The sequence below is a fragment of the Colletotrichum truncatum genome (genome assembly GCF_014235925.2).
Source record: "Colletotrichum truncatum strain CMES1059 chromosome Unknown Contig_0001, whole genome shotgun sequence".
NCBI lineage: Eukaryota > Fungi > Ascomycota > Sordariomycetes > Glomerellales > Glomerellaceae > Colletotrichum > Colletotrichum truncatum.
This window is the reverse complement of record NW_027222398.1, coordinates 3,913,232-3,941,224: the sequence shown is the minus strand read 5'-3', so window position 1 is coordinate 3,941,224 and position 27,993 is coordinate 3,913,232. Positions and strand designations below refer to the sequence as shown.

Sequence of the window (27,993 nt, the reverse complement as noted above, 5' to 3'; positions counted from 1 at the left end):
CCGCTTCTCACATCTGTCTTGCCTTGAAATGTACCCAGAGAGGAGGCTTATCCCAGAAAAAGAAGACCTTCTGGTTCACCCCCCAGCCAAGGCTCTCCGGTGCCAGCTGCAGGTCAAAGTTCCAGATGATACGGGCGAGGATAAGTCGCATCTCGGCGTAGGCAAGATTCATGCCTAAGCAGTTGCGCGGACCGTAAGAAAACGGCTGATGTAGTTGCTTTTGATCATTTTCAAAGCGTTCATCGTCCAGCCAGCGCTCCGGGATGAAGGAGTCGGGATGCTGAAATTTAGCGGGATTATGATATACCGCATATTGCCAGATACCCAGAGACGTCTGTAAACACAGGGCGTTAGAGGAATGCGAGAACAGACAAAATCATCCGTCTTCAGACTTACCCCTCCGGGTACGTATTCCCCGGCTATTTCTGCTCCGCCAGGTGGCGTCTGGCGCTGCAACGCCACGGCCACGGGAGGGTATATTCTCATGGACTCCTTAAGCACAGCAAGCATGTATGGTAGACTTTGGACGCTGTTCACATTGATGTCGCTCTCGCTCTGGAAAGACGAGCGGACTTCTGCGTTCAGCTTGGCAAGGACCTTGGGATGGTTACAGAGATAATAAGTCGTTGCAGCAAGCGTTGTTGCGGTGGTCTCGGAGCCAGCTGTCGTGAGAAGAACACTATTGTCCTTCATTTCGAGCCGAGACAATGACTGCGATGAATTTACATTAGCCTTGGTCTTTGGGTAAAGAAAGCGAAGTTGCTGAAAGAGCTGCTCATAGAAGCTGAAGGTAAGGTTACAGCAGCACCGGGGAGGCACTGACATGGTCTTTGATGCCTCTTATCATAGCATCCACGAAATCTGGTCGCTCAGCGCCGAGACCGAGTCTCTTTTTCAAGCTTTCTTCAGCAAACATCCGCGTGTCCTGAAACTTTCTGAATGTGTCCTTGGGTACAAAAAGCATGAAATAGAGGGGCTTTAGGAGGCTGAAGAAGGGCAAGTCGGTCATAATTTGCATGGTTTGTAAACACCTCAGTGAATCGAAGAAACATTCCACCCATGGATGAGAGGAAGAGTTTTGGAGGCATCCAAAAGGTTCGCCAAAGGCCAGGTCCCCAATGATATCGAAAGTTGTCCACTCAAACCACTTGGAGGCGTCTATTGGCTTCAGTCCGCCCTCTCCATGCTGACGGAATCTTTCTATGGCAAGATCAATGTACTTGTTAATCAGTGGCTGCTGATCAGCCATTGCTCGCGCCGAGAAAGCATGCGACAAGACGCGGCGCATTTGTCCGTGCCTCTCGCGAGAGGCAGCGATGAGGCTCGAGTCAACATCGCTGTTCACATACTTGGGGTCCTTTCCATTCTCTTCTTGGTCGCGCTTTAGATGCCCGTAGATTTCTTTCCAGGCATCATTGTGTGCGAAAGCTAACTTATTTGGGTCGATCCGGACGACATCGCCATATCGCTTGTGCAACTCCAAGATGTTGACGTAGGACTTGCCTTGGAGAACGCTGAAAAATAAGGGCAGTGGCGAGGCTGCCCATAATTTTGGCCCTGGATATCGACGCAGTGGATGGAAGAAAAGGTTGTAGATGACCGTTGCTGCGCCATAGACAACAAGCTTAATGAGGAGATTGTCAGTATCTTTTTCTTTGCATGGCTGTTACAACACCTACCAGAATGGCCAACAGAGATAAGATTTCAAATGTATACAGCATGTTAGTTCTGAGTTAGATGTTTAATGTTGCTGGAACTGAGTGCGGTATGGTGCAGCGAGATGGGCTATATACGATTTCTAAGCTGCGGCAATCTCAAGATCGTTTCGGGGCGGGGAAATTGCCCGACTCCCGAGATGGGAGCTCGGTCTTTAAAAGTCACCCGTATTCAGGGGGGTTAAGGTATGCAGTGATACCAATCAAATGTTTCACTACACTGCATTTAACGAAGAAGACTGGTCCATTCTTAAGATCTTGGCGCTGCAACAGCACGCCAACGTATGGTTACGTAGTGGTTCTTTTCGTCATGCATTCGAACCCCTTACTTTTACACCCCGGCCACTTTGTTTTCTTACATCGATATCCCGCCAGAAAAAAACGGAGATCCAGGTGACGGCAAGAATCGAAGTAGCGGTAATGAAAATGACACGCTGTGTTTCCCCATAAGCGCGATCGATGGCTGTTCTGGCGCTACTTCCAACCACATATGAAGACTGAGCTTGTATATCTTCATAGATAATGTCCAGATTTGCCATCTCAGATGCTGGCAAGTAGGCAGCTAGTTTCTGTCGGAACATCCAGGTCCATATCGCAGTTGCAATTGCAGCACCGGTGCCGTCCCCACAAGCAACAAAAGTGGTCTCCACTGCGAGCAAGGCTTGATTGATTGATTGATTTATTCCTACTCGGTTATGAAGCCGCTCTTATGCCAGCAGCTATGCCCGGAAAGCGGGGTTTGGCAGGTAGCCGAAGCGTCGACAATGAACAGCGACGCCCCACTTCGCCCTGATGTTGCATCAGGGCCAGCTATCCCCAAGCTCCCCACTATGTTCTCTATTCTGTGTGTTTGTGCCCTCTGTTGAAGAAGTGTGTTGCTCTCCTGTCTGCTTTCTCGCTTTTGTGTTGCTCTCTAGAATGCTTGTTTTGCGTCCTCCTGCTTCGGTTCAGTTGGTGCTGGTAGCACCGTATCTGGTTCTTTGTACCTACAGTCTCCCCCCAGCGCTCAGCTTTGTCTCTTTGTTTTGTCCGTATCCTCCCGGACTTGTATATGCCGTTTTCTCAGTTGCATCTGTAAATTCTTTGTTGCCTCCTGCCGGGTTCCTATGTGGCCTCTTGTTTCTTGCCTGTTGACCACTATTGCCCTCCACCACATTGGCCCAAGGGTCTTCCACGAAGCACAATGCTCCACTGACTCCGACATGTTCGATTACTGGGTATGAGAGCTCCCGCACAGATTCCGCAGACATTGTCGCGCGTTGAAGGGACACCAATCCTTCTTCGCAAAAGGGGCGACAGGGGACCAGTCTGTCTGTGGTCTGTAGTATTGTGTGGCATCGATCGTAGCATGCCTAATGCCTGGTGCTTTCTCCGTGCGGAAGGTGATACTGTTCTGTCGGACTCATCTTCGTCGTTGTGGGACGTTGCAAACTTTGTCGGGGGTGACAGGTGACCCAAAACCTGTCGGCGGCTGTTGTGTTGAAGTTGATTGTTTGGGCGCAGTCTTAGTGCTTCGTGTAGCGGCTTGTGGCTCGCCTGTGGTGGTGGTAACAGTGTTGTCTATTGATATGTCGTATTTTGCGGCTTGCTCTCAAGTTTTTCATTGTAGTCGGGGCGTGCTCTGCGGCCATCTTGGGCCCCTTTGGGACGTAGAATCAAGGCCGAGGATGGCATTGCATCGAAGGGGGCTCTGTGGCCGCGAGCACGCGTATTTGGGGCCGTTTTTGCTCCGATTTTCAAAAATTTCGTTCTCGCTGTTGTTGATGTTTTTTCACTGCGAGCAAGGCCGGTGTATGAGCGTGCGATACAGCCATTGTGGGTGGCAGGCCTCGCCGGCCCGTCACGTGGGCTGACGGCCGCCACCACTGGTCTTAGCCAGCCTCCACAGCCCTCTAGCCAGTTAGTTAGTTCTTCCAACCAACAACACCACTTTTCCCATTCTGAGCGTTCTGTGCTGGTTTCGCCCACAGTTATATTGAACGGCCACCCCAAGCAAAACATTTGCGATAGAGGCTCCGACCATGTCGATGTTGTTGATGTAGGTAGCATTTGTTACGGATTGGTTGAAGCTGACGATGAGCATTGAATATATGTATGCCGAGCCCAGAGAACTTGAGATATAAAATGAAGCTGTTGCCAAGTTGGTGAAGACGACAGTCGGCTCCTTAATAAGCTGCCATGGGAGGAATGTTGCCGGAGCAAGATACTTCTCATAAGTCAAAAAGCCGGCAAGCAAGAGAAAGCCAACCGCAATAAAGGAAATTATCAAGGGTGATTTCCAGCCGCCGGGCTGATATGAGTAGATGCTGATGGCTAGAAGAACAAGGCAAAGGCCAGAGCCGAGCATAGTCAGCCCAATGACATCAAACTCTTTACAATGATAAAGGGCTGATTCACGCATTGTCTTGTTGGCTGCAGGCATTTTAATCAAACCAGCTTTCCGTGCTTGCTTGTCGTACTTGAACATCAAGAACAAAAGAGGTGTAGAACATATTGGGACAACAATGGACCAGCATCCGAAACCCCATCTATACCCTATGGTTTCCAGGATATGTTGCGCGGCTGGGCCAGAAGCCCAAACTGACAAGATGGATGGAGTCGAAGTTACACCCATGACAAATGTTCGGTGACGGAGGGGCAAGGCGTCCGCAATAAGGATCGTAAAGCTGAACTGAATACCGAAGAAGCCAACGAAATAAAAGACTTGCGCCGCGCAGTAGGTCTCAACATTTTGGCAGGCGGCCATCATGACGGAGCCTATTGTCATGGACAAAACCATGGCTGTCATACACCAGGGTCTTCCCCACACATCTAAAAGCTTCGCATATGGCAGCTTGGCTATGCCACTTGTGACGCTGGCCACAACCGACGTCGTTGCGGTGAGGGCGTGCTTCCCAAAATCACTTGTGACGTAAGGGGTTAGGACATTGAAGACGCCAAACGAAAGGGCCAAGGCGAAACTGAACCCCCAGACACTTCTTTAGGTTAGTCGAAGCTCAATTTCGGGGTCTGGAGGGTGGGGTCACGTACACGGCAAACAAGACTACCAATTGACGGGTACTGAGAATATGTTGAAGAGGTCCACGTTCTTCATCTTTCTGCTCCAATTCGACTTGGCCATCGGTTTTAAGCTGTTGCGAGTCCCCTCTAACAATAGTTTGGACACTTGTCGAGCTCGTGGCTGTTGTTTCTGTCGACTCCTCTTTTAGTATCTTCTCCGCTAGAGAAACTGCGTGCGTCTCATCGCAAGGTTTTTGTAGGTTTCACAGGGGGTGAAACAGGGGGTGAAACGGAATTCCGTTCGTCAATAACAAATAACAGTAAATTGGTTCTAATCGATGGTTCATGATAGTTGAAAGTGGTGTTGTTGACTAGAAGGTGGGGATATTCCCCCTTGGCCTGTCACGTGGGTCTGGGAGGCTTGGGCCTCTCAGCCTGGCGGGCGTGTGGCTGGAAGTGCCACACGACTCCGTATTCCAACTATCGCAACACTGGAAACTCTCTTTTTATGGTGTTGAAGCGGTTGGAATACGTTGTCCCTATACAGTTCCGTCTCCTCGTCAATTCGGCCTCCTATCCCTACTTTCTCCCGTAGTTACGGTCTTGTTACCCATCCCTCCATACGTATCGTTATCGTGTTGCTATCAACGAATCTCTCGAGGGCTCGATTTGGTTTGCTCTTCGTGAGGGCATCAGCAGGGTTGTCTTCGCCGTTAATCCAACGAATTTCTTGTAGTTCTCGTCTTTCGTACGATTGTCTCAACGCCATGATATCGATCATGAGTCGCTTTTCTTTGGTAGTGCCCAGCTTCACGAGACACTCGTACAGCGAATAGGAATCGGTACAGACAACTGTCTGAATCGTTGGTAGGTTGAGGTGGTCAGTGATTGTCGCCAGGGTTGTGGCGAGGGCGTAGGCCATATCGACGCCAGCGACCATCCCGTAGATCTCTGACGCTAATACGCTGCGGGTGACTCGTTTACTCTTCGTAGAGCTGTAATGAACGAGGTTACCGTGAATCGTGAATTCTCCGTTGTTGCTGTCAGAGGAAGTGTCGTTGGCTAGGATGATCAGAAACCCTAATTGGGAGGAGAGGTCGTGGTTATTAGCGAACGACCCGTCAACGAAAACGAATAGCTTGGCTGTTGTAAGGTCGAGTGGGATAAACGTTATTCCTCGGTTAGGCGATTCTATTTGCCATCGAATCCGTTGATTCAGTGCTTTTATCGCTTCTGGCGAGGGGTCTTGGTGTTGGGCAGCAGTGGATAAATCGAAACAGGCCTCGGGTTGGCAAATTGACGCGATGTACGCCCCTCTGGCGCGTTGTTCGACATATTGCTGTTTTGGGTTGGGTTTAGTAGTCTCAATACATCGTAACTTCTTGGCTTGTCCCTTTTGCCTCAAATTGATCGAATTGTCGGTTGACAGCGCGATTATCCCTCCGTTGAATTGGAGGGGTTCGTCAATTGTGAGGATATTCTTCGCTTTTGCCGTAAAAGCCGCTTTTTCTAACTGTTCGTCTTCTAATTGTGAGAACGCCTTGTCTGACAAACCGAGGGTATCGTCGGTTTGCATGCCGATACAGCCAAAGTGTGGATTTTCGGTAGATGAGATCAATAGGCATGGATCGTACGAAGAAGTAACCATCTGGAGATTCTCTCTGTGATGCTTGTGATACGTTGCCCACCAGTGGGTTCCAGCTTCTGCGATTCCGTACAGAGGCTTCACAACCTCCATAATGGTCCCTTTTGGGTACTGGTCTTGAATTTGCTTCGGTGGGTAGGCGAGAATAGTACGATTGAGCCTTGTGGAGGATTGAACGTAGGCTTGTGTGATATCTCGAAGCCATAGTTGTTTCCCTTCTCGTAGGAGTGACGGGGTAATTGACAGAATTAGCCGTTGACTCGCCCGTTGAATCGTTGGCGATTGGGTCAATATAGCCTTCTTGCTATCGTCGGCGTAACCCTGTATTACAAGTCTCGATTTCTCGTAGGGTTCGGTTGTTTTACCCTTGACTTCGTTGACGATACGAGATCGGAAGATTCGTACGTTCTGGTGCCTTCTCTTATTGAACTGGGTGAATTTGAACACTCCTCTAGCGATGAGGCTGTTGATCTCTTGTTTAGTTGACTGTTCGAACGGTTCGCCTGGTGTAGTAATAACACCTTCTCGTCGTAGTTTGATTGCCAATTCTTCGTCTGCTTGCTCCTTAATCGATAGGAATATTTGTTGATAATCCGGGTCATCGTTGAATTCCTCTGTGAAGTGGGCGATTGGCAGTGGTCTCTTCCGGGGTCTGCCCGGGCGTCTTCTCGGTGGCTCCGGTGCCTCTTGCGGTTCGTCCGGTTCACTGCCTCCGCCGGCGACGATAATTTCGTCGCGTACTACTTCCTGCTGCGGTATCTTAGCTTCGGGTTCTTCTTCTTCTGGCGCGGCGATGGAATTAGGTGGTTGATCGGGATCTTCGTAGTATGGTTTGACTACGGTAGACCGGAAGGTCTTCGGACCACGTGGCGTATCGACAGTACAGGTTTCGCCGTTTATGGCTGCTAAAGTAAACGGTCCGGTCCAGCCCTTCTTTTCGCGTACATCGTACATATCGCCGCTGTATTTCATATCGTCGGGGTATAGTTTCGCGAATTCTGTTAATTGCTTTCCGATACGGTCTGTTGACTCGTATGGTTGGAAGTCTGTTAACGGAGAGACCGTGGGATGTGGCGGTCGGTACGGTAGTTGCCACTGTTGTTGTTCTTGTGGAGGAGGTGGCTGTAGGGTTGGTTCGACTCTTCCTCCTGTGCTGTTGGCTACTGTTGCCGGTCTCGTGATCTCTTCGTGGAATTCGGGGTCTTTTATCAGAGCCTTCAGGTTGCGATATCTCTTGACGCCTTGTTCGAGTTCTTGGGGTGACCAGTAGTGGAATTCTTCCTTTTTGAGGGCTAATGCCACGTTTTTCGAGATTTTCTTGCCATCCATTTCGACGTAGACGCCGTTACCGATTAAATGGTCTCTGAAGAATCGTAGGATTGGGGGAGGTACGTTCTGGAAGTCTTCTTCTGACCAGTCGGCGAAATCGGGAGAAACTTCGTTCCATAGCTCGAGGCCCGTGAGATTCCTCTTCTCATAGGTCTCAAGTAGGAAACCCATATAGGAACCCAGTTGCTGTGGGCTAGCGTTTGTAAGGTCGATTGCCCAGTTGCCCCATACTGCTGGATCGATCATACTTTCGATTCTCTGTGGGATGGGGACTGTTGATTGGCTTTTGGCAGTGACGCCGCTCGCGGGCGATCCTTCTCGTGAATTTCGCTCCATTCTGACAGTATAAAAGGATTACTTCGTAGATTCTCTCGTGAATCTCTCTTTCTCGCTTCGGGCTTCGCTCCTTACTATTAAGAAGTTTAGAATCTTTCGGCGTGTTCTTCTTCTAGTGGGGAGGTCTCTTGTGGCAGGCGCCTCGCGGTTGGCACCTCGTCTGGGGATTTATTGAGAAACTAGCGGGCGCCTCGTGATTGGCACCGCGCGTGGGGGATAGTTGTAGTTGGGGAAGTTGTTGTCCCTTGTGGGATTCGTGAATCTTCGCCCTTGTGGCGTGAAGAGGTTGGAAGACCGTCGATTCGGTAGGTCTCTTCTTCTGGTGATTGAAAACGCGTGATGGAACGCTCTTGCCAGCGATAATTGGCTGCGATTAACCTTATCCCGCCTAGGGTGAGCGTAGCAGTCCCTAGGTTACTCGAATAATCGGATTGCTGGTAGATTCGAGGAAAAGAAGCTTTCTTCTGCTGGTTTCCGTAGATCCCAGTTACTCTCGCTTCTTCTCTCGTTAGCACGAAATCCCTACTTTTACCTGGGCTTGGGTATCCAGTTCAAGAAGTCGTCTCTTCTGGTGTTGACCTTGCTGATCTGCGGTTTGTCCGTAGCAGAGTGGTAATTGTGAAGTTAACCAAATTAATGGCAACTGTGAGGTTTACCACTGATCAGTGTAGGTTTCACAGGGGGTGAAACAGGGGGTGAAACGGAATTCCGTTCGTCAATAACAAATAACAGTAAATTGGTTCTAATCGATGGTTCATGATAGTTGAAAGTGGTGTTGTTGACTAGAAGGTGGGGATATTCCCCCTTGGCCTGTCACGTGGGTCTGGGAGGCTTGGGCCTCTCAGCCTGGCGGGCGTGTGGCTGGAAGTGCCACACGACTCCGTATTCCAACTATCGCAACAGTTTTATCATGATGTAGAGAATGAAGGCAAGCTCCCTCCGAGATGGACGATTTAGTTAATCAAGAAGGAGAAGAAAAGATGAGAAAAAGAATCAAGAAATTGAACGCAAAGACGGCTTTGTCTTCCGTCCTTCTCGGGAAGTTACACCAGAAATACTGTTCCATACGATGCAGTTTCTGATCTGTAAAGTTTGACGTCCCCTTTTTGCGGGGGCTTGACGCGTCAACTTTGCTCAAGAAGTTCACGTTGAACAGCGTCCAATCAGGGGTTTCATATGATGGTTGTGGAGCGAGTCAGGGATCTACACAATCAAATCACTGGGCCATGTCGAACACACCATTCCCTCATGGCAAGCATGGAATAAGCCTAACCCGAAGGTGTTAAAGTTGCTGTTTGTAGCAACCATAGCGTGACTACGCCGGGATGGCTTGAACGAGAGCTTAATAGGCTCTTACGTTGGCGCACATACCAACACAGCAATGAGTAATTTGCTGAGAGTTTCTTGAAAGACAGACTCCGCACCGGTACATGCATCGCTAATGCCGATTGATTCCCATGGTCGTTGCCTAGTGTACAGTAGAAAATAACACACACTCAAGGCCTTTTACAAAAATCGATGGTCTGAAATCCATTGCGTCTGCCTTCAGGCAGCAATAGATAGGATCTCAAGTCAATGCCTGTTACTAATAGTAAGCGAGTCTAAGCACTCACAGCATACGCAGGGCCGTCGCAGGAGAATGTTTCACAACTAACAATTGTGTTTGCGTAAGCGACAACGTCCACATCGTAGTGATGAACAAGTTTCATTGTTTCATTTTGTGGCTGCCTGCAGCCTTTTGCAGCCACATCTTTCGATATAAAAGTAGGGGCGCAATCGCGAAGCATAAATAATCTCAACTCAAGAAAGCCTGATCAAATACGTTTCATTGTTCAAAGCAAGACAAAGTTCAATCAACTGTCTTCGTTCTTAAGTTTTGTAAATTATAAACACAAAATTATAAAATAACAAGATGTCCAAGACCAACTTTACCGACAACGCCGACACCTACGCCGCGGCGCTCCTCAGCCTGTTCCGGGGCAAGCTCGAAGATACAGAGTCCGACCTCGAAAAGCTCTTCACTCCAGACTTCACTATTCGTGACACACGCAACGATGGACTCGGAAAAGTGCGGGACTACGCAGCTTGGGTCGAGCACGTCAAGATGCTTCGCACGCTTGACCTCGGCATTGTGGACTTCAAGATTGTCCAGTTTCTGCGCGACGGGTCGCAGCTCGCCGAGCGTCACACGGCGCAGGGCAAGGGGCCCGAAGGCAAAGTTGTACGGACTGAGACGCTTCAGTTCGCTGAAATTGCCGAGGACGGACGTATCAAGTTTATCGTCGAAACTGTCTCCGTCTTTGAGTAGAAAATGCCTATTTCACCTCTCTTGCCATCTTATGACCTTGTACTGGGAAATTCGGCCCATTCTTGTAAGGGCGGACAATTCAAAAATTGAGACATGGCTTTGGATGTGGGCAATTGGTTTCCAGCACTGTCCGGGCGATGTGTTAGGGACGTTTACAAGTACAAAATTGATTTAATATATTATTGTTGATTGTTTACCGCCAAGGTTTTCTCAAGGACCAGCTTTCTTTTCCAAGTAGCCGGTACCAAGACTGACCAAAAGAATACACTCCAGCAGGGATGTGGGGGCACTCCCGTAGACTCTTCCGATGTCAGAACCCCTGTACTTGGAAGATCCTGGCACTCAGGAAAGATCTGCCCGCAGCCAGTCAAAAGTATCCAGAAGGTCAAACTCATAACCTATTCGTGTGGAAATGTTCCAGTCAGATACATCAATGGCCCCGGTGTGGACTCCAGCTGGGTCGTTCAAGGCGCGGTTAAGCACGTGCTGGATTACCACCTTGCAGTCAGCGCAGAGGTCTCCGTTTGAAGCTGAAGGCTTGACCCAGGATAGAAACCCAACCAGCAGACTCAGTTGTTGAATGATGGCAGAGCGAGATGGTCTGGGGTCTCTGTCGGGGTTCGAGATGTGAGAATCCGTGGGCTTGAGAAGCTCGAGGCAAAGAACACCGCCGCCTGGAACGGCAAATGCCATGACCTAGATGTTTCGTCAGAATCGATTATTAACTGTAGTTGTTTTCAAGTTCTTGAAAATGAGGAAAATCACTCACCAACCACGTAAAGTCTAAGTGAATTGAAGGAAAGCGATTCATGTTGGTCCAAAACAAGACTGCAGTTGAAACCATATCAAAACTAACTTGCAGAAGGTTTCCATCCTCTACTGGTGTGTGGCCACTGCGGCATAGAAGTCTTTCAATGAAGAACAGGTTCTGAAGGTGCTCAAGTTGTATGAGTAGCCTTATGTACAGGGTCTCGGAATGTATGTTGGGTCTCTGATGTCTTCAAGATCGAAATGTAATCGGAGTGGGAGTCTACTATGTATTTCGATTTGACGTGTCTTTAAATCACTTGAATCCTGTCAGCGAATTCGCGTGCAGGTCTATTTTCTGCTTCGAGACCTACAGTATGGTTTGCTGTGGCGTAACCTTTCTAACAGCCAGAGCAATCTCAAATATCTCGTCACAAATGACTGAGAAGCAGAAACGAGCTCGAAGACTGCTTATAGAATTGACGTTGTTGCTTTTGCTCCAGCCTTGCTCATCGAGCGTTGCAACTTCTCTTGCAAGCATGGCCTCATCCGAAAGGAGATATTCGCCCCGCAAGTCGAGTGGTAGAGGTGTTGACGTGTATTTTCCAGATAAGAGAGGCGGTCGTCCAGTAAAAGAAGATGCTCCCTTGTCGGAGATAAATACATGGCAGAAGATTCTCCTCCGTATTTCAGATGAGAGGGTTGGTTTGTAAGGTTGTTCCGGGCTCAAGGTAGCAATGTGTAGCCCAAGAAATGACAGAATTGCAACTGTTTCGGCATGATTCTGCCAGTATGACAGACCTTCTCAACATTAGTAGAGTGTAAACCATAGCCTTTGAGAATATGCCAATACTCACTGGCATCACCAGAAATGACAGAGTCAATGATCCCTCGTTTATAGTAGATATACACCAGCATAGTGTTACCCGTCTTCGTTCCTGCCCTAGCAAGAGATAAACAGCTCTCGATCGACTTCCTGAAAACTGCAGCAGGTTTCAAACTTGTTTTCTGGATGTCGCTAGTGCCACTCCGCGTATTGATACTGCGCGCACCAAACTCCCAGTAGGTGAAAAGTACCCCCAGAGTTTCCCAGCGAATGTTTGCACCCACAAACTGACTGATCCAGCGTCGGCTATCTGGTTCATCTTCGCAGAAGACTTTGGAAGTGTTTTTACCCAATACCAATGCCAAACCTGTCAAGAGATCTTTACTACACTCAGGTGGTTCGAAGATGTGGCCGAATGTGTCGTACAAAGAATCGAGCATGAGTCGCGCGAGAGGATGGATCCAAGCATCGTAGGCATTGAAATGGTAGTCTAGGAGGGCCACTGCCTCTTGCCGCCGTGGAATACACTGAAGCACATCGAGACCCGCTTGCAGTGATGCATCTGAGAGGTTGGGTGTCTTAGGTTCACTATCTTTCACAGGCTGATCGCGCTTAGATGAGCCGAAGTCAAGCTGAGGCTGGTGGGGAGAAAGAGCATCGCAAGTTTCCTCATATATGGCGAGAAAAGAAGTGAAACCGAGATAGCCGCACGAGGGCGTGTCGCTAGAATCGATTGGATCAGAATGACTATCATACTGTCGTAATAAGCTGTCTGGAAGATGGAAGGAGCGGCACGGCCGGGGTTCGATGCTTGTTGAAGAATCCGAGTTGAGACTCGGTGCCGACTTTTCACGGCGCCGAAGTCTGGATGTTGAGGAAAGGCGAGCCACCGAATCATACTCGCAGGTATCTCTTGGCTTTCTTCTTCTACTACAGCTCCCACAGACTGGACCAGCACGGTCGCATGCTACCTTGCGCCGATAACATGGGCCGCAGGCATGGGATCGGTCTCTTCGAGCCAGGTTTGGCGATTCCATGAGGGCAGTTATACGGGTACCTAATTTGAAGAGGAAATGGTAAATGACACGAAAACAGTACGATATCCAAGGGAAATGGGGTTGCGTAGCAATTTTAGAACTGAAAAGTAGTATTGCTGTTGTAGTCACGATTGGTAAAAGTTCGGGGTCGGCCTCGGCCCCTGCTGACCCCACCCCGTTAATTCGGCGGCTAGCGCCAAGCATTGGCCTGCCGATGCCGAGCTTGTTACGGAAGATATTAAGACCTTTAAGCAGCAATGGAAACAATCATCGGCATAGATTTAAGGCTGAATGCAGTAAACATGTTGATCGGCCAATATTATCGTTATAAAACGAAAGCTACTTTCATGAATTCTGGCATTTCCAAGACTTTTACATAGTCATGACTGGATGGAAGTGAACACCTTTTACGACTCTTGAATGACTGGATGGCACTGGATGTATTTACTTTAGCAAAGATGTTATGTCTGAGAGTTTTAGTTAGACTTGAGCATATTTAGGAATTCATTCAGACTTGAATGCGGCGGTTAATGCTAACTTGCGACAATCTTGTTCTTTATTGATGCGCGTCAGCAGCCTACTTGGGTTTCTGAGGGATCATCAAGAGATTCCCATGTGTTGCTCTATTTCGTATTATAGGTAAATCTATCTTCTGTATTCTCTGTGGAAGGCTGCTCCAGAAAATGTTCAAGTCTCGGCTGAACCTACAACTGCGCCCTTCTGTAGCGTACCTCATCCTCCAGGGGTAGCTGCCGCCTTTTATTTATCGAAAAGTAGTTCGCTCTCTGGCCTACGATATCATGCGACGCAGGTCCTTTATGACAGAAATTACTGTTCTCGTCTTTCCTCTTTGAAAGGGTACGATGATCTAGCCAGGAAGTTGCCATATTGTGGATGTGCTTTCTCACTTTTGTCCGGGAAGGCAGGTTAATACATGAAACTGCTCTCATGGCAGGAGCCATTCTCCATGCTTTTCCTTCCTTTTCTTCTTTCCCTCTTTCAATAGGCAAGTGGCAATGGACTGGGTCCTTCTTTCAGGTGCTTGCCAAACTTCTCACGGCAGCCATCGTTCTTGTCTTTCCACTTTAGGTCAACTATTTTCGCATTACATCATTCCCACTTAGAACGGAGAGAACGGAAACCACGTCCAAGAAGAGAAAGGCAAATTCCACAGTCAACTACCCCAAGATTGAGATCCAAATTCCTTTATCATTTCCACCCATCAAACCACCACGCATCATCATTCTGCCCATCAACAACCACCACAACCTTTCATTCAGATATTTATCTTCTGTCCCGTTTAATTCGCAGCTCTTTGTTATTCATTCGCTTCCTTCAGTACTGTCTCCTATTCAACCGACCTATTCTTACCTAAGCTGTTCCACACGACACAATCATGGCCGACTACAAGGAAGCGATTGCTCAGACTGCCGACGCCCGAACAAACCCACGTGAGCAACCTCCCGCTAATGACTACCACAAGTCGCCCAACGGTCATGACTTTATCGCCCTTGATGGGCAGACAACCACTTCGAATCACTCCACAGACGCGATTGGCACAATGGCCAAGTTTCCCCCAACATTTCGTGGCAAAGACACAAGACGCAAGCTCTTTCCCAGCACATACTACTTCGATCTCAGTCCACCAGACGAGGAGAATAGCAGATCGTTCAGCATCTCTTACAAAGATTCGGGAAGCATACTCCGATGGTTCTCAAGTGGATTTGAATTCCAGCTTCATGACGGCCCATACTCATCTGGTCGTATGTTGGCAACAGTCACTGGAAAGCTTCGCGTTGCATACGGATTCTCTGGCAATTTGGTCACTGTGACTCTTCCTCCCGTGGATGGCTTACCGGAATACCAGCAGACGCTCGAAAGTAAAGATAACCACATCGATGGAACCTTCAAGACCATTGCCTTCCATGTGGATGTCAACGGAATCACTGAAACCTTTGAGTGGAGACGCTCAAGAGGCAATGAGACTAGACACGCTAACTCATGCAAAGCTGGATTCAAACTGGTCCAGACGACAAGCTTCAAACCAGATGCCGGTGGTAAACGAAAGGTGCGAGACTTTGGCTCAAGCAGTGATGGCGGGGAAATCCTGGCCGTAGTCACGAACAACAAGACAAAGTCAATCTTCAGGTATTCGGAAAGTCAATTCAGGATCAGCTTCATGGGTAGAGGGCTCACAGGTGCTCTGGGGGAGAGATGGGAAGTCATGGTGGCTGTCACAGGCCATTTGGTTTGGCTTGCTGACGTGATTTCTTCCCAACTGGGCATGGCTTTCTTTCCCTTGCTACTGGTATAAGCTTGGCCGAGATGCTTGTTGTGGCGGGTGTATTCTAGACAAGAAGTCGTTTGTTGATACCTGAAAGTAAACCTAGAATCAAGCACCTTTTCATCATCACTCCACCAGAGCCTCTTGGTCTCCTAGAATGTGTTGAACTGGTCACTATGTTGTTTGCATCAACCAGGATTCTGGATCATTCCATGCATATTGATCGGTCCAGTTTCGTTTCATTGCACGCCAAATATATTATTTATGTGGCCAAGTTGTCTCCCTTACGAAGGTTGGGAGAGAAAGACGCCGCATTAGACGGTCATCAACTCCTACTTCTGTCAGAATTACCGCTACATACAAATCTCGACATAAGTAAGCATCATTGTAATGTCCGGAAATGGCCTCCTGGTTTGGTTCCTTTGATGGTTTCCATCAGGAAAAGTCCAAGACAGGATGTAAGTGGACCTTTCGCTACCACAGCTGGGTGCAAATGTGAGATAGAAAAAATGCAGTTAAAGACTCCCATCCGAGATCTTATTCCAGCAGCAAAGTGAAACAATTCAATACCGTCGAGAAATTGGCAAAAATGCAAAAAATATGACCAGCCTGGGGGTCGAACCCAGAATCTCCTGATTGCACGATGGAATCGTAGTCAGACGCCTTGCCATTGGGCCAACCGGCCAGTTGCGGAAGTACTTCTTGTACCCGACTGTGGTGAGCGGGGCGGCAACTTTGCACTAAGTTAGTTGGCGCGTTGCTGAATGAATCGCTTCGGTTTCTACCCACTCTATCACAGCCCACGAATTAGGTATTTTAGACCAACAGACCAAGTCGTCGTGTTAATCATTACCAACAACTCCTTCTCTTAGTTTCATCAATTCTCCTCCTTTTCATTAGCAGTTCACGCCATCTAGAGCAGCAATGGCTATCAATTCAACAAGACAATCAGGAAAAATGCCAGCATTCATAACAATTCATAGGTAGTATTCTGCTCCTAAAGCAGCGGGGAAAATAACTTTCTAAACCCAATACATCATTCTCATCTCAATCGTGACCAGCTCCTCATTCCAAAGTTTTTAAAACCCAACACGCTCAAGCACGAATCCGAACTTGAAGTCTCCGACGTGAATCTTCAGATCCTCGCGGACGTTGGGACCGCAGGCGGCGGAACCGACGCCGGCGACGCGGGCATCGAGACGCAGCAGCGTGGCGTCGTCCTCGACGAGGTCGCAGGGGTGCGCGGCCGTCTCGACCGTCTTGGTGGAGTAGTGGCTGACCTGGAAGCTGAAGTTGCGCCACTCCTCCTCGGACCAGACGGCGGCGTCGGCGGGCGTGGCGCGGATGCCGCGGCCGTGGCTCTCGGTGAGCGCGACGTAGCGGGTCTCCAAGTGGTTCCCGCCCTCCTGGGGCACGTCGTAGTGCTGGTGCAGCTCCGGCACCGTGGCGTTGAAGACGCCGAGGCGCTGGCTGCTCTTCTTGTCCGGGTAGGACTCGCCGGGGCCGAGGGCGAGGTACTTGACGTTGTTGAGGGCCTTGGGCAGGCGCAGGTTGAGACCGACGCGCGGGATGTGGGTGGGCTTGATGCCTCTCGACTTGAGGTCGACGGCGATGGTGAGGCGGCCGGTGGCGTCGATGGTGTAGGTCGTGACGTTGTTCCAGCCCCAGTCCAGGATGCGCGGGCTGAGGTAGGTCGTGGCGACGATCTCGACCTTGTCGGCGGACTCGTTGATCTTGAGGGAGCTGAGCGTGCTGTCGAAGGCGTTGACGCCGTAGCGGACCCAGTAGGGCACGTCGTTGGGCTTGTCGTTGTCCGTGGGGGGGCGCCAGAAGTTGTGGGCGATGGCCGCCTTGGTGGAGTCGTCCTTCTCGAGGAGGGGCACGCCGGCGGCGGTCCAAGAGGTGAGGTAGCCGCGGGCCGTGTCGAAGGTGAAGGCGAAGTCGGAGCCCGAGATGGTGACGGTGGAGCGGACCTGCTTGACCTCCAGCTTGGAGCTGAGGGTGGAGTGGGCGAGCTTAGGGACGGAGGCCACACCGGACAGCTTGTGCTGGACCCAGGCGATCTCGTGTGCGGGCTCGGCCCAGTTGGTGGAGTCCTTCAGACCGAAAGTGACGGTGATGTAGACCTCCTTATCGGACTTGATGTTGGCCAGCGACGCGGGCAGGTCGACCTTGACGGTCTCGCCGGCAGCGACCTTGGGGACCTCGAGGCTGCCAGAGGCGAGGAGAGAGGATCTGTGTTTGGATTATTTTGTTAGTTTTATCTGCCCGCTTTGTTTGGGGGGGTTGGGGCTTAGATGGGATGTTTGTACTCACTTCTCGCCCAGCTCCTCGACCTTGTAGGTAGCGGAGAGGTGCTCAACGCCGACGAAGTCGTACTTGTTCCAGATGACCAGCTTGTTCTCCTCGACGGAGAGCGCCAAAGGCTGGTAGGCCTTCTTGAGCTCGATCAAGCCAGGGGTAGGGTCGTGGGTGCTGTGGAGGAGGCCGTCCATGACGAACGTGCCGTCGTGGGGGCGCTCGCCAAAGTCTCCTCCGTAAGCGTAGTACTTCTTGCCATCGGGGTCTTCCTTCCAGATGCCGTGGTTTGCCCACTCCCAGATGTAACCGCCCTGGAGACGAGGGAACTTCTCAAAGGTCTCAATGTAGTCGTCCAGGCCACCGGGGCCGTTGCCCATGGCGTGGCCGTACTCGCACAGGATGACGGGCTTGTCGAAGCTTCCATCTTCCTTGACGCCCTCGGTGGTGACGAGGCGCGTCAGACGGTCAATGGGAGGGTACATGTAAGAGTACATGTCGGCAGTCTCGGCCTTGACATCGCCCTCGTAGTGGATGGGGCGGCTGGGGTCGAACTCCCTGGCGTACTTGTACATGGCCTTGTGGTTCTCGCCGTAGAAGGCCTCGTTACCGAGAGACCACATGATGATGCTGGTGTGGTTCTTGTCGCGGTGGACCAGCTGGACCATGCGGTCGAGGTAGGCTTCGCGCCACACGGGGTTCTCGCTGGTGTACTTGCCGGCCTTGGGGAATGTGACGGCCTTGCGCTCCTCGTAGTCGGCCTCCTCTTGGACGTCCTGGGGCCTGGCGATGGCGTCGTAGAAGCCGTGGCACTCAAGGTCGGCCTCGTCCATGACCCACAGACCGAGCTCGTCGGCGAGCTCGAAGAGCCTCGGGTGAGGCGGGTAGTGCGAGCATCGCAGGGAGTTGATGTTGTGGTTCTTCATGATGAGGAGGTCGCGCTTGATGTAGTCGAGGGGCACGGCGCGGCCAAAGTGGGCGTGGTGCTCGTGGCGGTTGACACCGCGGATGCGGATGGGCACGCCGTTGACGCTGATCAGACCGTTCTTGAGCTCGACCTTGCGGAAGCCAATGTTCTGGAAGACGGTGTGGGAGCCGAGGGTGAGCTCGGCGCGGTAGAGGTAGGGAGTCTCGGCAGTCCACTTGTTGGGGTTGGTGACGGGAATGCTGAGCTCGACCTTGGGGTTGCTGGGGTCGACCTCGACCTCCTTGGTGACAACGACGGCGCCGCCGTTCTTGCCAAGCTCGCTCAGAGTAAGCTTTAGAGTTCCCTTCTCGGCCGTCTTGACATCGACAGTTGCAAGAAGGGTGGCGTTCTCGTACTTCTCGTCAAGGTCGGTGCGGAGGAACCAGTCCTCGATTCTGGTAGGCTCAGGCACAGCCAAAAGGGTAACGTCGCGGAAGATACCTACACCCGAATCGGTCAGAACTACTACTTTGTTAAACGCTCAAAACATTCAATTCACTTACCAGACAACCACCATTGGTCCTGGTCCTCAATGTAGGTCGCATCGGACCACTGGTAGACTCTCACGAACACCTCGTTGGGGCCGTCCCGCTTGAGAATGCTTGTGACGTCGAACTCGGACGCATTGCGCGAGCCCTGGGCAAAGCCAATGAGAGTGCCATTGACCCAGATGTGGTATGCGCTGTCGACTCCGTCGAATCTCAGACGCAGCTGAGACTTCTCATCCCAGGTCGAGGGCACGTAGAATGTACGTCTGTATGTGCCCGTGGGGTTCTCGCTGGGAACGTACGGCGGGTTGACGGGGATGGGGAACTGAGTGTTTGTGTACCACGGGTAGTCGTGGCCCTGGAGCTGCCAGTGTCCGGGGACGTTGATGGTCTCCCACTTGTCGTCCTTGTCTTCCGGCAACGGGGCCTCACCAGGAGTGCCGGCGTAGTGGAAGTCCCAGACGCCGTTGAGCAGCAGCGATGTCTCGGGAATGAAGTATGCTCTAGGAGGAAGAGTGTTGCGTCGGAAGACGGCGGGGTTCTCATAATCGTGAACTCCCTCCTCTGCTTGGAGGGGCAAACTCTGAGGGGCCATCGTGACGGTTTACTGGAGGGGTTAACGATGGGCTAAGACACGGATTGGAGGGAAATGAAAGTGAAAGGGGGAAAAAAAAAAGGCCAGGACGAGTGGGCAGACGGCTTGCCCAAAGTCTAGGAGTTATTTATTCGAGCTCAATGCTCCACGCGAGTGTATCCGTTTGGCGCAAAACGGGGAACTGGGCCAAAATTCCCATCTGCAAGCTCCGTCTCGTGAAGCTCCTGTTGTCCCGCCATATGACGACCGAACGTGGGGCAACGAATTGACCAACCTGTCGATTCGGGGTAGCTTCGAGTCATGTGGCATTGTTGACTGTGCAGGCCAGTTGTGTAGGCCTACTCCAAAGGCTATCCCTGTTTTCTTTTTCTTTTCTTTTTTTCTTTCCCCCGTCCTCGCCGTCCATCGTACAGAATCTCCGCACGAAGTCGCCGTAAGCAGCATAGTCTCCCCGGCCGGTGTTGGTTCTGATTGGGTCCGGGGAACTCGGGGCCGGTCATGCACCACCCCTGGGGGGGATGCTAAGACCGTTGCAACGTCTGCCATCCCTACCATAGGATTTCCTTGCTTTCATTCGGCGGACCATGTTCCTTGGCGGCTCTTCTCCAACAAGCGGCAAGTTCACGCATTCTACCCCGGATCGAATTTTTTTGTCTAGACCCCCCCCGGCTAATGTGGGTTGGAGCTGCAAGCGCTCGTGTTGCGTTTCGCTGATGGTCGGCCGTGACCTTCTCCCCCAGGTTTTCCAAAAGGTTCAATATGAATGACCTGATGGCCCCGAATGCGGGGGAGAGCTCGATTCTCGAAAGGCCGGGGGGTCTATGACCGCAGCATTTAAGAGGGCCGCAGTATCGCTCTCTCCATCTTTCTTTTCTCTTGATGGAACCCATCCCAGACCTGCTCTCCACGCCTCTCCACTGTTCCTGACCACTCGGTCCACTTAGTTTGAGCCCGTGTGCTTGGTATCTCGTAGTCTGATCCACCATGTCCGACGAGAAGTCCGACCTGGCGGCCGGTGGCAACGCCGAGAAGCCCAAACTGTCGCCGGAAATCCACGTTGACTCGGCGGTTCAGATCGCCCACGAGACCCAGGAGGGCCAGTACTCGCCATGGACAAAGTCCATGTTTCGCCTGTACGGCGTTCTCATCATCGGTAAAAGATCCAGATGCTCCAGCAAACACTGAATAATGTGCTAATTTGTTCCCCAGCGTACCTCGGTGGTGCCCTCAACGGCTACGATGGATCCCTCGTAAGTAGCAACCGTGAACGAATATGGCGAGGTGAAGCTAAAACCTTGAAAAGATGGGAGGTCTTAACGGACTGAAATCTTACATGGCATACTTCAACAAGTGAGCAAACCTTTGACGGAAACTGAGAGGTGGGGGGGCTAGCTAACAAAACGACAACAGGGAAACTGTTGACGAGAGCACCGGTATTATTTTTGCCATGTAAGTGGGATCTAAAGCCGTCTTAAAGCCGAGCCTCTGGACACAATCTAACATGTCCGAACCAGGTACAACATCGGCAGTGTGGCGGCTGTTTTCTTCACTGGACCAACGAACGATTACCTCGGACGTCGATGGGGCATGTTCATCGGCAGCGCAATTGTCATCATTGGCACTTGCGTTCAGGCTCCGACAAAGACGTAAGAAGTCACCGCGACACGACTGCTAAACGGGTTGCTAATAATGGATAGTGCGGGCCAGTTTCTTGCCGGCCGTTTTGTCCTTGGATTTGGCGTCAGTTTCGTTTGCGTTTCCGCTCCGACATATGTGAGTATTTGCTGGTATTTCCATACGTAATTTGGAATAGCTACTGACATATCGCAGGTATCTGAGATGGCTCATCCAGCTTGGAGAGGTACCATTACCGGCGTCTACAACTGTGAGAGACACTTGGCCTGAATATTTCAAGATTCCAACTAATCCGTAGCACAAAAGGTACCTGGTACGTAGGCTCAATTATCGCCTCTTGGGTCGTCTACGGTTGCTCCTACATCACGGGTGAGAACGGTTGGCGTATCCCGATTTGGATCCAGATGGTAAGCAGTGGTCCAATCACAGTTCATTCTTTCTTGCTAACAAGAAAAACCAATAGGTTACTTCTGGAATCATCTGCATCGGAGTTTTCTTCATCCCAGAATCTCCTCGATGGCTCATTGCCAACGATAAGCACGAAGAGGCGGCCAAGGTTTTGGCAACCTACCACGGCGAAGGCTCCGTCGACCACCCCATCGTACAGCTTCAACTCCAGGAGATGGCCCAGCAGATCAGGACCGACGCTTCGGACAAGAAGTGGTGGGACTACAGCGAGCTTTGGAACACTCACTCTGCTCGCCGCAGACTCATCTGCGTCCTCGGCATGGCCGTTTTCGGACAGGTGAGCGGTAACTCACTCAGCAGCTACTACATGACTGCGCTTTTGAAGAACGCCGGCATCGATGACGAGAAGCGCGTCCTGGCCCTGAACGCAGTCAACCCCATCCTCTGCTTCATCGCTTCTCTCGCTGGAGCTCGCATGACGGATGTTGTCGGCCGCCGGCCGCTCCTGATCTACTCCATCATCTTCTGTTCCTTCTGCTTCGCCATCATCACTGGCACTTCCAAGCTGTCTACGGACGGCGATGGCAACGCTGCTGCATCTCACGCAACTATTGCCTTCATCTTCATCTTTGGTATCGTTTTCAGCTTCGGCTGGACACCTCTCCAGAGTATGTATATTGCCGAAACTCTCGACACGGCTACGCGTGCCAAGGGAACTGCTATCGGCAACTTCGCCAGTGCTGTCGCCAGCACCATCATCCAGTACTCCAGTGGACCGGCGTTCCTCAACATCAAGTACTACTTTTACATTGTGTTTATTTTCTGGGACCTGTTTGAGGCCGCCTTCATCGTAAGTAACAAAGTTTTCTAGCCTCAATTTTTATGGAAATGTGTTTGCTGACCATTGGCTTTTCAGTATTTCTTCTTCCCCGAAACCAAGGGCCGTACTCTGGAGGAACTGAGTGAGGTTTTCGCTGCCCCCAACCCTGTCAATAAGAGTCTGGAGAAGCGGTCAGCGCAGACTGTGCTGAACACCATGAAGTTGGACGAGAAGTTGGTCGACACTGTCTAAAGGTCCACTCGGACCGGGTTTGGCGGGTTGTGTGGGGTAATATCGGCTCACACGCCGGTCTAGGCCCGGAGGTCACTCAGCAGCCCCCTGCTTCACCTACCGAAATATAATACTCTTAAGCGCGTGGAAAGCCACAAATAATAAACAATATCGTTTAATAAGACTCAAATAGAGAAACTATAATAGTGTCACTTAATTACTGATACAGTGTGGAAAGTCAGCCGAGGTTTTTTTGGGTTCGCTTGAGGATGAGGAGGCGATTGGAGGGGGTTGGGGTAGTGTTGGTTGACTGCTACCGCACCAGCATTGCCGGGATTACATGATTGGAGCGGTACCGTTTCTCCTGCAAGAGTGACCAGATCCTACAGCAGCACCATCATGACCAACTGAAGCAGATGGTGTTCCCTCAACCGAGATCGAAACTGAAAGTCGGTACCAGTACGGTAGGTGGGAGAACATCTGATCCTATATATCAACCGAGTACTTTAGTTAAGGGGTCGGTTGTGTACATCACATGTGCAATCTCCAACCCCATCCAACTCACAATTTACCCTTCACGGACATATCCCCGGCAATTTCTCCAGTGACAGCGGCATCCATGGACAAAGAACTCCACCCGCCTCACACATACATACTATGTAACAGGCTATTACATACGTACTAGCAGGAGTTGAGAGAGAGAGAGAGGGGGGGCCAGCAGAATAGTGCCGGGGCATTGCGGAGCGAAGCACACTACCTTTTTCTGCATACTAGTAGTAATCGGCCTCATCCCCCCCTCAGGGTTTCCCTTCCTAAGCTATACTAAATAGTATATACTAAGCAGAATACCTGGTACCTGTCAAATTTTCTCCAATTCTCTTACCCACCCCCTTCTCCACACCGTGTCTCCCCCGCACCACACGTGGGTTTGCATATGTATATCCAATGCATTTCCTTCCCCTCTGCCAGGATTCTTCGTTCGGACCCCCTTGCGCAATCCAGTCTTTTTTTTTTTTCCCATCCTGTTGTTGCTCATACGTAGTGTGGTCTACTCAGTCAGCAGTAGTAGTACACTAGTAGCGCGCACTCTTTTTACCTTCGGCCCGCTTCGGATCGAAGCTCCCTCCTCACTGCGGAACTGGCTGCAACACCATGCCACCCAACCTTTGCGACTGCTGCGATGGACTCTTTAGATAATGAGTCGATTTCTGAACCTGCCAGGAAGAGGCTGAGGACGAGCCATGCGGTGAGTTATGGGGCGTCTTTTGTTATTCTCTCTCTTCCGCTAGTTGCGGCCTTGTTCCTCTTTGGTTATGGCTCATCAGGCCACCAAAGCCACCAGACTGAATGAAGGATGATGATCCTCACCACCCGTCTCGGACTTGAGATGATCAAAAGTGTGCCTTTCATAATGTTTGCGTTTCCACTCACAATGGAACGTGTTCGACCGCTTTTTAATATTCAACCTCATTTTCCTTAATGAAAACTTATACAGTGGAGAACACCCCATCGGACTACCAACCACAATGGCACCTTGCTGGGAAGAACTTTATAATACTTTTTTTGACCATATGAACATGAGGCTGACCGACGTCACATCCTGCAGTGCGATACATGCCGCGCCAGGAAGATCAGGTACGCATGACCAGAACCACACGGCCAGATCCCTGGTCGTCCCAAGCCCTCGGTTCCGTCTGGAAGATTAACGATCCTCTTGCTTAGATGCAATGGCAACACGCCATGCGCCTCCTGTGCTGCATCGCAGCAGGACTGCACTTATGGATCCGAGGCTAACTCGTAAGTCCCGCCCCCGGCCACCGGCGCCGTCATCCCCGGCGAATCAATACACTCGTATACGAAGAAGGAAATACCAAGGTCTGACCATTCAACCGCTTTGTGTGGCAATCAGGCGCGGGAAGAGCGATCTCATCCTGGAGGGTGTATTGAGGGTGGAGAAGTTTCTCCATGAGATGAAGGCCACCATCGTTAGTCCCGCTTCCCCGTTCCACTTTTCACCGAACGCTTCTCATGATGGGGGTGGTTTCAAGGGAGCGCCGCCCTTCTCCGAATACCGTCCTGCCGTGGTCTCGCCGGCCCTCCGATCCGCCTCCCGGGGTTCCTTTTCCGGCTCGCCCCTGAACGAGATCCATCACCCGCAGCGCACCCCGATCTCCGAGACCCAGTACCAGCAGAACAACTTTGAGAACGCCGTGCTGGACTCCATGCACACGAGCACCACCGAGTCCATACTGCAATGGCCCCATTTTGACGTCTTTTCCAGCATGCGAGATGGTTACGTCTCCATCTTTCACCTCGAGCAGTCGAGGCCGGCAGTCAAGGCGCGGGCGACAACCATGTATCCGTACGTGACGGCCGAGGACATTGACGGTATCATCGAGTCGTTTGAACACACCATCAACTTTTGGTACCCGACCATGTCTCGTGGCCAACTTTCCCAAGTGCGTAGCTTGATTTCCGAGGGTATTCCCGAGGAAGATAGCATCCTCGCATGCTTGTCGCTTTTGACAATGGCATTGGGCTGCGCCAGCCAAGTCACCGCCGGTCTGGCTGCCGGGACGACGATGACCGACGAGGAGAAGAAGCGAAGGGCGGCGAGGAGGGCCATGGGTGACATGTACTTTGACAGCGTGCTGAAAAAGCTGCATGTCGTGCACACCAACGTCGGCAGCACTGCGACCCATTGCCTATTCTTCACAGCGTATGCTACACACACACACACACACATGCTCCCCGAACCCGCTATTTTACGTGCTGACGTGATATGCGGAATCTCAGATTGTACTTTGCCTTCCTTCGCCGGCCGCTGCAAGCGTGGGAGTACATCAACGCTGCGTCTGCAAAGTGCCTTTTGCTGCTGTCTTACACGCCGGAATCCGAGTCTGCGGAAGACCAAGAACGAATCCGTAGGATATTCTGGTCGTGCTACATTCTGGAGAGGTACCGCCACACACTCTTTTTTTTCCCTTTACCTTTCAGTCACCGTCGTTCGCTAATGACTTGTAGCGACTACCTCGCGGAGCTCTCCGGTCTCCCGCAGTCCGGTGTAGCCCGCATCGAATCTTCGACGCCTCTGCCAGGAGAATACAACACCCACCAAGACCCCCAAGTCGAAGAGCAGTCGTCAATGTACTTCCTGGCCTGCATTTCCATGCGTCGCCTACTCAATCGCGTGCATCAGCTCCTCTACGCACGCAGCACCGGCGCCGCCATGGACCACGCACGCTTCCCCTACGTCGTCGCCGAGCTCAACCACCAGCTCGACGAATGGCGCGAGGTCCTACCCCCCGCCTTCGCCTTCAGGGTCGGCTTTGGCGATATCGGAGGGCAGAGCACGGCCACGGAGCACGGCGGGTTCCTGCGGCAGAGGTATCTCACGTGCAGGAGCGTAATCTACCGTCCGTATCTGATGTGGATGCTGAGCGGCATGGCTGGCGGGAACGGGGCGAGCTCCGAGCTCCTGGTCAACAAGGATGCGCTCAAGAACTGCAAGGCTTGTCTGGATGCGTGCCTCTTGCATATTTTGAACTTGAGGGGTTTCGGACAGACGGTTCTGGTCGATACGTGGATCTGCTCGCTCTCGTGAGTTTACCTCACATCCTACCTTATTTCATGAAAGACTTACTAACCCAGATGGTGTGACAACAGAATGGCCGGCGCAATGCTCGTTCTGCTTGCGGCGTGTCGTATTTCGGCTTTGAAGGACATGATTGGGCCCGAGGTCCTCAGGACTGGAGATCATCTAAAGCAGCTGCTACAAGGCTGGCAAGCTGTAATGGGGGAGCCGACCTCGCCGAGTGTGGATCAGAGCATTCGAATGATAGGTGACGCGGACCGATTCATCCAGGAGGTCTACCGGGCGGATGACTCCTTCTCCATGAGAAGGCGGGGACCTGCCAGCTAGACGAAGTTTGGCGGTCTGTTATGTAGTTGAGATTTAATGTTACATAGGTGTTGAGTAGCGGGATCATGGAAAGGGCGTTGGGATAATAAAATCATAATGGCTTTGCCGAGGGTGAAGATGAACTTGAAGCAGCCGATTTGAATGTATAGATGGTGTTATTGTTATCCCAAGGTGCAAAGGTTACATCGGATGAAGGTGTTGAGACGAACTAAAACTATACCATCTCGAAAAATACAGTAATCAATCGTCGATTCCATAAAAAGTAAACAGACACGGAATTGGCTTTATCGAAATTTCAATAATGATTATATCATATTGAATGGATGTTGGCCATTGCCTAGTCTTATTTCAATCACGAACTTATCTTCTCTGGATATGGCATCGCTAGTGTGAGATCGTACGTGGGGGTATGCTATGAAAGGTGTCGTTCAGAATTTGTTGTTGACTCTCATTCAAACCTGAGAACATTCTTCCTCTGCACTTGACGGAATCTTTCGAAATTTACCACCTCAAACTTGAAAACAATATAGATTCAAGACTGTCTCTCACATTTGCTCTCCTTCTCATTCTATTTTGATGGAGTTGGAATAAAGGAAAGCGGCATAGCTCACTTTGATTATCGATACTGCCTGACGGCTACGGTCGTTTACGTTATAATGTTGCGGCAAAACACGATGCGTTTGTTGTCTTTGGCCGTTTTTAGCAGTTTAGCATCAACAATGAATGTGAATGACAAACTGTGGAGTGATCATTGGATGGGCCATCAGCCTAGTCATTTTGGTGTCAACTGTTTTGTTAAAGCTCCCCAGTATACATTCCTGTAGCGCTACATGTCATTGGTAGGTCGTGACCTAAAACCGCTAGTTTGAAACTGAGTCGAAGAGCTGAAATGCATTCTTCAAAGTCCCTCGCCAAGCCACCGGGCAGTCACGCCAGTGTAGTTCAACGTGCACCAATTAATAGAGCATGTGTTTCTTCCGTCTGGTCTAGAAAATGTTTCCAAAGTGTCACGTACGTAGTATATCGGCCATCTGTTGACTTCTCAGATGGCCTCATATATGACGTGCCTGAAATCCTAATATTGGGTGTTGTCGCCGATGCTTGTAGAATATGATTTCTTCATTCTTACAAGAATTCATCAGCTATAAAATACTGACTACATAATGGTAAGCTATGCGTCGTAATTGCTGAGACAAGCTGAATATGCTAGTTTCCACAGCCAAGTGGTGATTATGAGGTGATGGAGCTTAATACCATCAAATGAGCCAATACAGAAACCCAGAGTGAAAACCAAGAACTTCTAACGCTTTCCATCAAAGAGATCCCAAACGTAATAATTTTTTAAAGAAGCTCCCAAGAAAAACACTTCGTTTAGTAGAAAAAACTAAACCTCTCCCCAAAG

General features: G+C 50.8%; 7 protein-coding genes across 7 annotated transcripts; 4 read left to right on the top strand and 3 right to left on the bottom strand.

Moving 5' to 3' along the window:
* Positions 1 to 7: 7 nt before the first annotated feature.
* CTRU02_201071 (uncharacterized protein) lies at positions 8 to 8,025 on the bottom strand (the record flags this gene model as incomplete). Its single annotated transcript, XM_070203790.1, has 6 exons — positions 8 to 334; positions 397 to 711; positions 824 to 1,624; positions 3,736 to 4,690; positions 4,746 to 4,905; positions 5,340 to 8,025. The coding sequence occupies 6 exons, from the start codon at positions 8,023 to 8,025 to the stop codon at positions 8 to 10; spliced, it is 5,244 nt and encodes a 1,747-aa protein (XP_070062372.1).
* Positions 8,026 to 9,937: 1,912 nt separating this feature from the next.
* CTRU02_201070 (uncharacterized protein) lies at positions 9,938 to 10,333 on the top strand (the record flags this gene model as incomplete). The annotated part of the gene is made up of 1 exon (XM_036730620.1): positions 9,938 to 10,333. The coding sequence occupies one exon, from the start codon at positions 9,938 to 9,940 to the stop codon at positions 10,331 to 10,333; it is 396 nt and encodes a 131-aa protein (XP_036577644.1).
* Positions 10,334 to 10,675: 342 nt separating this feature from the next.
* On the bottom strand, positions 10,676 to 12,906 carry CTRU02_201069 (uncharacterized protein; the record flags this gene model as incomplete). Its single annotated transcript, XM_070203789.1, has 4 exons — positions 10,676 to 11,029; positions 11,487 to 11,881; positions 11,938 to 12,629; positions 12,878 to 12,906. The coding sequence occupies 4 exons, from the start codon at positions 12,904 to 12,906 to the stop codon at positions 10,676 to 10,678; spliced, it is 1,470 nt and encodes a 489-aa protein (XP_070062371.1).
* Positions 12,907 to 14,339: 1,433 nt separating this feature from the next.
* CTRU02_201068 (uncharacterized protein) lies at positions 14,340 to 15,257 on the top strand (the record flags this gene model as incomplete). Its single annotated transcript, XM_036730617.1, has 1 exon — positions 14,340 to 15,257. The coding sequence occupies one exon, from the start codon at positions 14,340 to 14,342 to the stop codon at positions 15,255 to 15,257; it is 918 nt and encodes a 305-aa protein (XP_036577641.1).
* A 1,049-nt stretch (positions 15,258 to 16,306) lies between these two features.
* Positions 16,307 to 19,575, bottom strand: CTRU02_201067 (glycosyl hydrolase family 2; the record flags this gene model as incomplete). The annotated part of the gene is made up of 3 exons (XM_036730616.1): positions 16,307 to 17,462; positions 17,544 to 18,933; positions 18,996 to 19,575. 3 exons carry the CDS (start codon positions 19,573 to 19,575, stop codon positions 16,307 to 16,309), a joined length of 3,126 nt encoding a protein of 1,041 aa, XP_036577640.1.
* Positions 19,576 to 20,559: 984 nt separating this feature from the next.
* Positions 20,560 to 22,690, top strand: CTRU02_201066 (MFS monosaccharide transporter; the record flags this gene model as incomplete). Its single annotated transcript, XM_036730615.1, has 10 exons — positions 20,560 to 20,728; positions 20,785 to 20,825; positions 20,879 to 20,925; positions 20,986 to 21,024; positions 21,090 to 21,221; positions 21,273 to 21,348; positions 21,406 to 21,460; positions 21,517 to 21,617; positions 21,674 to 22,468; positions 22,535 to 22,690. The coding sequence occupies 10 exons, from the start codon at positions 20,560 to 20,562 to the stop codon at positions 22,688 to 22,690; spliced, it is 1,611 nt and encodes a 536-aa protein (XP_036577639.1).
* A 1,159-nt stretch (positions 22,691 to 23,849) lies between these two features.
* Positions 23,850 to 26,591, top strand: CTRU02_201065 (C6 zinc finger domain-containing protein; the record flags this gene model as incomplete). The annotated part of the gene is made up of 7 exons (XM_070203788.1): positions 23,850 to 23,915; positions 24,276 to 24,304; positions 24,392 to 24,466; positions 24,579 to 25,388; positions 25,466 to 25,627; positions 25,694 to 26,269; positions 26,336 to 26,591. The coding sequence occupies 7 exons, from the start codon at positions 23,850 to 23,852 to the stop codon at positions 26,589 to 26,591; spliced, it is 1,974 nt and encodes a 657-aa protein (XP_070062370.1).
* Positions 26,592 to 27,993: the final 1,402 nt, after the last annotated feature.